Source organism: Apaloderma vittatum, unplaced genomic scaffold, assembly GCF_000703405.1.
Source record: "Apaloderma vittatum isolate BGI_N311 unplaced genomic scaffold, ASM70340v1 scaffold38485, whole genome shotgun sequence".
Lineage (NCBI taxonomy): Eukaryota > Metazoa > Chordata > Aves > Trogoniformes > Trogonidae > Apaloderma > Apaloderma vittatum.
The window spans coordinates 1-10,121 of NW_009718324.1; the positions used below are offsets into that span (position 1 = coordinate 1).

The following is a 10,121-nucleotide window of genomic DNA, read 5'->3' on the forward strand; positions in this document are numbered from 1 at the left end:
GTGAAACACCCTGTCCCACCCACAGTACGCATACTTCAGGATGGGGGTCCAGCAGAAGGAGATGGTGAAGGCCCGGCTTTTTCGAATGCCCTTTGCCGAGCTCAGAAACCGGCACATCTTCTTGGAGCGCCGGGGGCTCTATGAGACCCCACACAAAGGCCAGACCCAAACCAGCAACCCAAAGCTGAAGGACATCCTTCAGCTTCCAGAGAAAGACTTCCTGGCCAGTCTGGCCCTGTCCACCTCAGAGGAGTACGAGGTCTTCAAGAAGCTGCTGGCTCAAGAAAGGGAGGAAGAAGAGGAGGAGCACAGGGATGCCCTATACACAACAGAATACGAAGACTTGGCCAGTGAAGGAAGTAATCAAGCCTGGAACTGAGATGAGGCTCCACAGTACCCAGGCTGCCCTGTGCTGGTGCATTCCACAGCCCCACTGCACTCATAGGTGTTGTGGGCTTCCACACAACACAGGTCTGAGCCATGGTGACTGCAGGGCCTCAGTGAGGGGCAGCAATAAATCCTGTATATCAGAATGCAACACTGACCCTCGTTCTTCCTTATTGACCAACTACTTTATCCAGTTTCCATAAGTTTTTATTAAAAAAAAATCAAACCAAAATAACTAATTTATTGACAAGGCTGGTTGCATTACATATTATGGAGGATATAGGGTGGGAGGCAGCAGGGCCACACTTCCCCTTGCTGTGGTGACAGGCCCCATGGCAGTGCTGGCTGTGCCCAGGGACTGTGGTGAAATATGACTGTCCCAGAGTAGGGTCACCTCCACAGCCTGTGCTGGCACTGGTTTCATGACTGACCCGGCTGGAGTACAAAGGCTTTTTGACAACAACCCCAAACCCTTCCCCTCCCTCGTGGACAGGAGAGGCTGGTCTGGCTTTCCCCTTGCCCTGCTCTTCCAGGCAAGGGCTGGCTTCTTCTCCTGCCCTGGGTAGGAAATACTCTTGTGCTCACCTTGCAGCAGAGACTGGAACAGGATCAGGCAGCCTTGGAGGAAAAGTGAGACATGTTCATCTCCAACTGATTCTCTTCTGGCAGCAAAGCTAGAGCCTGTGTAGGAGGGGAGCATCACAGGGGCCAGATGGTCATGGCTTTACATTGGCCCTGTTGCTCCTAGATGCCTCAGCAGCCACTCCTCGAGGCCAAGCACTCTTACTGCTCCCAGGAGCACCAAAACTCCTAGGACTGTTCTGCTCCAAGAGCATCTTCCAGGCTGCAGCTCAGCATGTGTGGCTGAACAACAAAGTGCCCTGCAATGCTTGCTGGAGGGGCAGGCTGCCTCACCAGGGTACCCCGCACACACACTGACAGGGAAATAACGCTCTATACCATAACTGCGATATATCTCTGGTATGTATTAATTTATAATATACAATGTGTATGTTAATACACAAATCTATGTTTAACTAGCGTTGTCATACAAATTCACAAAATCTAGGAGTGTTTCTAAGCTACGCTTTTTCCTTGCCTGCCTTGCCACAGCCCATGGGGCAGCCACTGCATACCAGTACTCTCCACAAACAACACAGCACTGGAACCTCAGCCCCAGCTGGTGCCAGGGGGTATACAAGCCCTTTGAGCAGCTCAGGGGAATGGCACACAGAGCTTGCTTCCTCACTGAGCCCATGCTGTGCCCTGCACTGTCTTGGAAGTGATCAGTGACAGAACAGGTGGGGTGTTACACCTCAGCTGACAAACTTCACCCTGCAGATCAGTTTAAAAATTCTTTCTAGGTGCTCTGTTGCTTTCTGAGATGGAATTTTGGTTAAAACCAGGGACTACTTACAAAGCAAAGAAAAAGGGCAGGCAGTAGAAGCTGCCTCAATTTCCCCTGTGAGATCAGAGGAGACAGGGATGTGCCCCCACTGCCTGTGCTTGCCTCCCTGCCCACTAGCTCATCTACATAGGGAAGGTCTCCTCCAACCAGATTTTTGTGAGCCACAGTTCAGGTGATAGCTAAGGCTTTTAGTCTGCATTAAACTGTTTTATTTGGGAGTCAGGTAATTTATAACCTCGGATTACGAGAAGAGGCTGGTGCAGATGCTAGTGACAATGCCTGAGCAGAGCTGGGAGCCTGTCACTCATGCAGAGCAGCTGGGTGGGCTGAGCAGGGCTGCCTCTCGAGGCGCAGTCAGCCAGCCATTGCAGTACACTGGCATTCGGCTCCTTGGGGGTAGAGAGGCAGCTGGAGTAAGGCAAACAGAGCAAAGGCAGTGCTGGTCCAGCGGAGGGAAGGGAACGCTGCTCCACGCACCAGTCTGGCTGCGTGTCCCTAACGGGCTGGAGGAGAAGGAGAGACTGACACCAGGCAGGAAGGTTCCTCTGCTGTGTTTAAGCTAGTAAGCTGATGTGATCTTCCTCATGTTTCAAACGCCCTTAGATGTGGAAAGACGAAGCTTCTACTGCTTTGAACCCTGTGAAGGAGCAGAAGAAGAATGAGCTGGCTTGCAGAGGCCCCCAAAAGCCCCACAGCCGCCTCTCCCCACTCTGTGTGCCCAGCTCAGCCTGGGAGAAGGGAACCTGCCCCCTCCAGGGCTCCAGCCTTTGCCTTGCAACAGGCAGGCAGTGCTTGGGCCCCTCTCTGTGCAGGAGTCTCTTGTTCACAGGGCTGCAGAGGTGTGGGGAAGCAGAGCATTGCCTTCTGCTCCTTCCCCACCCCAGCCACAGCCAGGAGCCTGATCAGCAGAGCACCTGGAGAACCCTCACACCTCTTTAACATGGCAGCATGAGCGTGGGCTCTGGCCTCCAACTTTCTCCTCACGAACCAAAAGCACAACCAAAAGCAGGAGACTGTCTCTGCCCACAGCTAAGGAAGGCCTGGAACAGGTACTTACTCTACAGCTTCTTCAGTGTGTGACTGTTGCTTGGTTTTCTGAAAGAGAAGAGAGCACCATCAGTCTTGTGCCCCTTGACTGTCACTCACAAGGAGGGCACCCAGAGCTGGTATCTGAGCCTTGATCATGTGATCTTTGTATTCTGTTCTACATGGGGCACCTACACCCCTCTCCTAGTCCACCTCCAGCCTAGGTACCCCTGCACATACTGGGTGACACCAGCTGGCTGCATCCTCCTGTCCTGGGCCACAGAAAGGCCAGCATGCTCAGTTGTACCTGCTGGTTGTCTTCTTGGAACTGGTGCTCTCACAGCTCTCCTTGTAGCAGACATCCTGCTGTACCTCGCAGATTCTCCTGTACCTACACATACATTAGAGTAGCAAGTTGTAGGAAGTAACAGGGACAGATTTGCTTTTATGAGTGTGAAGGGGGGAGTCTGGGGGGTCTACTGGAGAGATTCCAACAGAAAGCTATGAAGATGATTAAGGGACTTGAAATCTATCCTATGAAGAAAGACAGAGAACACGGGGTGTTTAGTCTTGAGAAGAGAAGGCTGAGAAGGGATCTTATTAATGTTTATAAATACCTGAGGGGTGGGTGTCAAGAGGAAGGGGACAGTCTCTTTTCAATGGTGCCCAGTAATAGGACAAGAAATAACTGGTGTAGGCTAGAACATGAAAAGTTCCACTTCAACATGAGGAGAAACTTCTTCACTGTGAGGGTGATGGAGCACTGGCACAGGCTGCCCAGAGAGGCTGTGTACCCTCTGCCTCTGGAGACTTTCAAAACCCACCTGGATGAGTTCCTCTGTGGCCTGCCCAAGGTGACCCGGTTTTGTTGGAGGGTTGGACTAGATGATCTCTAAAGATCCTTTCCAACTTCTTCAAGGCTGCAGTAGCTTGCCTTTGCAAGAATAGGGCTGAGCCTGCTATGCCCAAGAGAAGACCCCCAGACATCTAGGTCCTTATGCCTCCATCATATGAAAGCTGGAGGTGGCAGGGGCCAGAGCAGAAGCCTCCATGCCCTTTCATTGCAGCAGGCCTAGCCCCAGCCCTCTGCTTGCGGGTGAAGAGGCCGCTAGGTGCTAGGCTGGCAGGCAGAGGATTTACTGCTGCTTGGGGGTCATACACGCCAAATCAAACCTTGCTGCTACATAAGTGGGGAATGCTTATTACAGGGCTGTCATTTCAGCAACACCCTGCCCTGAAACACAGTCCTGGGAGTTGAGGGTACATAAATCTGCTCAGCCTGTGCTGGGGACGGGGCAGCTGCAGCCACCTGGCAGCTGCCAGACAGGGTCTGAGATGGCCTCATGCTTACTCTCCCTTCCCTGGAGCTGAGTTGTGGGGTGGCATCCCTGTCTCTGAACATAAAGGGAAGAGGTGAGCACAACCCACAGGCAGTACTCACAGGTAGTGGCAGGTGCCTCCTTCCCACACAGGGAATGACTTGGTTTTGAGTACACTCACGTGCACAACTGTTGAGTCTTGTTACAGACTGCTTGAGGAACACAAGAGGGGAGCTATCAACAAGCCTGTCTCTTGCCCTGCCTGCCTGTACCTCATGGCAAGGGGCCAGTCAGGCCCCCTCAGCTTCTCCTCTGCAGTTCTCGTGGGATGGGCTCAACAGAGCTAACCCACCAGGAAATGCAAAGTGCCCTGCCTCATAGTGCCCAGATAACTACTACATGGGCAGAAGAGCCTGGCTTGCCAGGCTGGCTGGCAGAGGGCTCAGCTAGAAGTAGGGAGCAGACGTCTGCTCCCAGATCTGGCCAAACTAGCAAGAGCAGTGCCCAGCTCCTCTCTCCACTGTTGGTACAGCACAACAGTCTAGTGGGTGGGAGACCCCTCAGCCAGGAGGAGCTGGGTTCTGACACAGTATGCTCAGTGGCCTGCAACCTGTGACTGGGACAGCTTGCCAGACTAGGCACATGTCTTCTGCCTGCAGGAGAGAGCTCAGCCCTCCAGCAGCAGTGCAGCACTCACCCAGCTCACAGAGCTGGCCCTTGAATCCCAGGCGGCAGTTGCAGTGGTAGGACTCAGCATCCCTGGTGCAGGTGCCTCCATTCCTGCAGGGGTTCATGAAGCAGTTCTGCCCCTTACCTGCAAAATATGTATAGCTCTCATGTCCTACAACCACAAAGCAGCCCTGTCCACCCTACCCAGCATGCTAGGGTGCTCCTGAGGAGAGCTGTAAGTGAGCAGAGATGGGGCAGCCAGCATGGACTTATGCCATAGCCCTTGTGTGTTTTCTGGCAGGACAACATGAGAATAGGCTGGTGCTGAGCTCTCTACCTGTCTGCAGGGCCTGGGCTGGGTCTCTGCTGCTCACGTGTCTCCTCCTGGACTTACTCTTGCTCTTTGCCTCGCGAAACTGCAGTGCCAGACTGTCCTGGCTGGACATCTCCACATTCTCCAGCTTCACTGGAACCTCTGGCTCTGGGCAACAAGAGGGTCAAGTGTCACCTTCGGCCAGGACCAGATCAAAAGGTAGCCCCTCCAATAAGATTCAGCCTGCTCACAGTATTGGGGGCTAATCAAGCCCAAGTCAGTGGTTTAGCCCTTCCCAGCTGGCACCTCTAGAATTAGTGTGACTGCCTCATGTTTCATGGAATGATGCAGGACATGGAACCTTGGGGAGGCAGGGACAGAGTGGAGATGTTCAGGGAGTCCTAGGCACGCTCCTCAAATGTGACACCGTGCTTGGAAGTGAGGGCTGAGGCTGCTGGGCAGGCAGGGGCTGCACTAGAGGACTACAGCATCACTGCCTGTGTGCCCGCTGCTGGCAAGGGAGAAAGCTAGTCCACAGTGCAGCCAGCATCACCTTCCATCAGCAAGGGTCTCTCTCGAGGCACCCTGACTGGCTACGTCACTCCTCCCTCTGGGCAGGGGTCTAGGCAAGCAGGGCAAACTTTTGTCTGCCCAGGGAGAGGCGAGAGGGCTCTACCCTACAAGAGCCTGCCCAGCTGTCACCTTGACTTGGGGGGAGGTGTTAGAGATACTACTTGGTGACAAGAGGGGATCAGAAAGGCAGCAGAGCACTTACGCGTCTTTACAGTGATGGATTTTCCCAGGGCAGTGCTGAACCTGGTGTTGATCCTCCCTCTGCCATCCACCAGCTCAGTGAACCTGGGACAGAAAAGCCATGAGGGTACAGGGCACAGCCCAGGCCATAGCTACCTAGGGCTGGAGGCAGCCAGATAAAGCACTTGCTGGTCCATGCAAGTCCTGTGTGCTCAGCTTGATGCTTAGGCAGAACGCTGGCCCAGGAGCCAGTACTGGAGCAGTTCCTACCTGGGGGCTGGTGAAGGCTCCTCAGCTGTGTTATGATCACCTAGCAAGTGGAGTTCAGGTAGGAAAGCTGGGGGCAGCCTGTTGCGCAGGACCCGGAGGTGTCCAGCTTGGCTTCGCCTCTCTGGAGCCCCATCCCTCTGCACTGCAGATCAAAGCATTAGGCTTAGTAGGAAGCAGGCTATGAGTCAGCACAGCAACCCATCTTCCAGCCAGTCCCCAGGCTGCCATTTAGGGCTGTCTAGGGACACGTGCACTCTCCACTGCCTGGGCTGAGTGCCAGTCCTCATGAAGCATCACCAAGCTGAAACTCTGCATCTGCCCTCCATCAATGGAGACAGCACCCTGCAACCCCCACCTCCCTTTGCAGTGGACCTGCATCCTGTCTTCGCAGACTGCTGCAGACACCTTGTTCTGGGGCAGCAAATGCTGCTGGGCTTGTTACTTTATTGGTCAACTAGTTTCCTATCCCCTGCCCTGCTTCATTAGCCCATGATCTCCCTCATGCTGCAGCAAAACAGCAGCACCCAAGCCCTCATGAGCCAGGCACTCACAGGTGGTGATGTAGAGGTGGATGGGCTCGCTGTGCACTTGGCCTTGCTCTGTGTTCTGCACAGCTGTCACAGATAGGCGGTACCGCTGCCAGGGGAGTAGGTCCCGTACGATGTAGGATACGAGCTTCCCATTGGGCACATAACGGCTCTTCACACTCTGAGCGGTAGTGACATTGATGATGTACCCCTCCACGGCCCCAGTAGGTGGCTGCTCCCATGCCATAGACACAGAGGTGGCGGTGACACGGGAGGCAGTGAGATTTTGCGGAGGTAGAGGCCCTGGGACAGGCAGGAGGTTGGGAGAGAAGGGGTCAACACTGATGTGCTTGAATGGTTACAGCCCTACTGACTCACATGCCACCTTATAGCCTGCCAGAACCCCACCTTACCTGGCCAGCCCTCAGTCCAGCTCTATTTGTGCAGTGCACTGGGAGGGGATGCTCAGCACTGGGTCCCTGCCAAGGCAGGCAGGGTCTCACTGCACTTGGGTCTGGCCCTCACCCTCCAGCAGGGGATGAATCAGGCCCATGTACGCTCTGCATGGGCATGATCTCTGGTCTTAGGTAGTGAACATCTGGCAGGGGATGACAGGCCACTGCCTTGCCTGCCCTTTATGAGGGCTCCCTACATGCCTCCTACCTGCTGTGCTGGCCAAACAGGCTAATAGCTTTCGCACCTTGTGCTCTCTGCAGCTTTCCTGCTAGCCGCAAGCCATGGCCACGAGCCTATGCCTGCCAAGTCCCAGGGCCCATGCAGTAGCAGAAGGTGGCAAAAGGAACACCACTCACTAGTCCACACATGGAAGGGGGCTGTGGCCAGACTCTCCGAGGGGTGGTCTTCTGTCCTCAGGCCACTCAGTGTTGTGACGTGGATGATGTACCTCTCTCCTGGCTGCAGGTCCCTGTGGAAAAAGAAGGCAAGATGGGAAGGGGTAAACTGGGTAGCCCTGGAGGGCTGGCTTGATGCCCACCTGCTGCCCCACTCACAGGAAAGTGTACTTGGCCACACTGCTGTTCAGCTCCACCATGCGGTCTGCCAGGTCTCCCAGCTGGCGGATGGAGACACGCACCCTACTGACAGTGGAGTGCTTGAGCTGGTGGAGAGCCCATTGCACTGTGATAGTGCTGGCTGTCACGTTCATGATCTCAAAGCCTTCCACCGGACGCGGTCCTGGCCAGAGTAAGCAGAGAAGGCTGTGGGTCACTGGTCATCAATGGCTCACTGTCCTTTCCTCACATCTCCACAAGGGGAGTCCTGCCTGCCTCTCTGAACTGACATCCTCAGTGGGAGCAGCCAACACCACCTGTCCTGCTAGACTCATGCTCTCCCATCTTCACCATGTGCAGGCAAGCATAAGGTGCAGGCAAGCATAAGGTGCAGGCAAGCATAAGGTGCAGGCAAGCATGAGGCTCATCTGTCCCCCTGCCTGTAAGACCATGTGTCATCTGCAGCACCCTAGGGGCTGTCCTCCTCTGATCCTAGCCCCCTACCACCAGCTCCAAAAAGGGCCACAGTACCTGGGCCTGGCCCTAAGCACACATCCCAGGCAGCCATCCTGAGCCTGGCCTTCACTACATCAAGCATCTGGCCCTGCCTCAAGACCTGCCAGGATGCCATGGCCAGGGCTGTAGACCCCCACTGTGCCCAGCAGCACATGTGCCTTCTCCTCCCCTAGGCTTCACTTGGTCTCAGCCCACGTGGGGGGAAGTAGCCTGCAGGCCTTCCTACCACCATCCCCCACTTGTTAGAGGGCAACTTTTCTAGACCTAATCCCCTTCATCCTCAGTTTGTACTCAGCCTATCCTAGAAAGCGGGATCACAGCTGCTCCACCTGCCCGTGGCCCTCCAAGAGGCATCACCGTGCATCCCTCCCATACTTCCCTCATCCCTGCCGCCCTCTGCCCTCTCTGACACGTTCCCATGCCAATCATAGGGGAACAGCAAGGCAACTTTCCTACAGGGCTCACTGGTGGCAAAAACTGCCCTTCCCAGCTGGCATAGGGGCTTCTCCAGTTCAGCCAAGCTGCACTGGGGACCTCTGCTACCCTGGGCCCAGTGGCAAGGAGTAACTGGTGCAGCCTGGCCCTGATTAACAGGATCAGGGAGCAGTGACTGCTGGTGACTCCCCTACCAGTCCCTGGGCCGGGAGCCAGCGAGTCATGGTGGTTCAGTTCCCTTTTACTCACAGCAAAGAGAAAAGCAATTCTCTATGCCAAGCACCTTCCAAAGGACCCCCGCTTGATCAGTTTAGGATCTTCACCACCAAACCTGCAGGGTTCAGCACAGGCCCAGGCTGAGTCTGGAGCCAGTGGTGGAGAGGAGGCGGCACAAGCCCTGGCGCCTGCAGGGACCACACATGCTCATGACCACATTTCCCCCAGGGACACTACTCACTAGTGCGCGTGGTGAGCATGATGGGCCTGCTGATATCATTCTTGTTGTTCACGTTGCGTTTGACTGAAAAGACAGAAATATTGTAGGCTCTGCCGGAGGCTAGTGCCCGCAATTGGTGGGCAGAACGACTTCGGTCCACAAAATCTGTCCTGCGGTAAGAGCCGTCGAGGGATACGTACGTCACGGCGTAGCCGTCAATGAGTTGCCTGGCAGCTGTGTCCTCAGGTGGATGCCAAGAAATCAATACACCAGTGTCCTCCACCCTTTCCACCTTTAATGAGGTTGGTGGCAGCAATTCTTCAGGGTGTGGGCAAAAGCAAAGGGGAGAGGTAACGCCATGAATCTTTAGAGAACAGACCCTGGCAGCAAGAGGCAGAGCAGCAGTGATCAAGGATAGAGCCCTCACTCTCTCCCTTGGTGTGCCTGGCAGTGGCCCTGCAGGTGTCAGCAGTGGCCCAGTAGGCATGGGAGGAGCCAGGGCACTGGGAGCACTCCCAGGTGCTGCAACCTGACACCACCTGTGGCCAAGTGCTTGACACCGCCTGCCAGGCCTAGGGCGCCAGCAAGATGGGGCAAGAGGCCCTGAGGAGGCCAGCACCAGTGGCAAGAGGCTTCCCTCAGATGCCTCAGTCTCCCCTCCTGAGGGCATCCAAAGGATCACCATGGCTGCAGCGGGCCTGGGAACCTGTCTCCAGCATCCTCATGCTGAGCCTGGTGTCTGGAGCAGCAGCTCAGCGTGCCAGCACCTGCCCCCACAGCATCGGTGGGGCCCAAGCTGCCCTCCCCCACAGAGGCAAAGCCCCGCTCGCCTCAAGAATTGCTGCTGGTCCCAGATGGTGATGAGCCCCTCTCAGGAAGTGGCTACTGTTGAGTCTCATGCCACATCCCGGTGCGACTACTGAGGACCTTTACCTTTTTCGCAGCTCTTGCCTGTGTAGCTGACTTTGCAGGTACAGCCGTAGGTGCCATTACCAGGCAGGCAGTAGCCTCTGCTCCCACAGGGGCTGGGGAAGCACGGGGCACTGGGTGCG

The 10,121-nt window shown here is 55.5% G+C and overlaps 2 protein-coding genes across 2 annotated transcripts in view; one reads left to right on the forward strand and one right to left on the reverse strand.

Annotated features, from left to right (window-relative positions):
• Nucleotides 1–19: 19 nt before the first annotated feature.
• MTERF4 (mitochondrial transcription termination factor 4) lies at nt 20–379 on the forward strand (the record flags this gene model as incomplete). Its single annotated transcript, XM_009870200.1, has 1 exon — nt 20–379. A coding segment is annotated over one exon (360 nt), but the record flags the coding sequence as incomplete, so codon positions are not given.
• A 2,474-nt stretch (nt 380–2,853) lies between these two features.
• SNED1 (sushi, nidogen and EGF-like domains 1) overlaps nt 2,854–10,121 on the reverse strand; it is a gene marked incomplete at its 5' end in the record, with an annotated part of 20,093 nt that continues 12,825 nt past the window's right edge. The window contains 13 exon segments of the mRNA XM_009870201.1: nt 2,854–2,890; nt 3,129–3,212; nt 4,263–4,308; nt 4,311–4,349; nt 4,838–4,954; nt 5,204–5,290; nt 5,898–5,980; nt 6,146–6,287; nt 6,697–6,975; nt 7,485–7,597; nt 7,683–7,866; nt 9,091–9,387; nt 10,003–10,112. Of these exon segments, the coding sequence (XP_009868503.1) occupies nt 2,854–2,890; nt 3,129–3,212; nt 4,263–4,308; nt 4,311–4,349; nt 4,838–4,954; nt 5,204–5,290; nt 5,898–5,980; nt 6,146–6,287; nt 6,697–6,975; nt 7,485–7,597; nt 7,683–7,866; nt 9,091–9,387; nt 10,003–10,112 (1,618 nt within the window).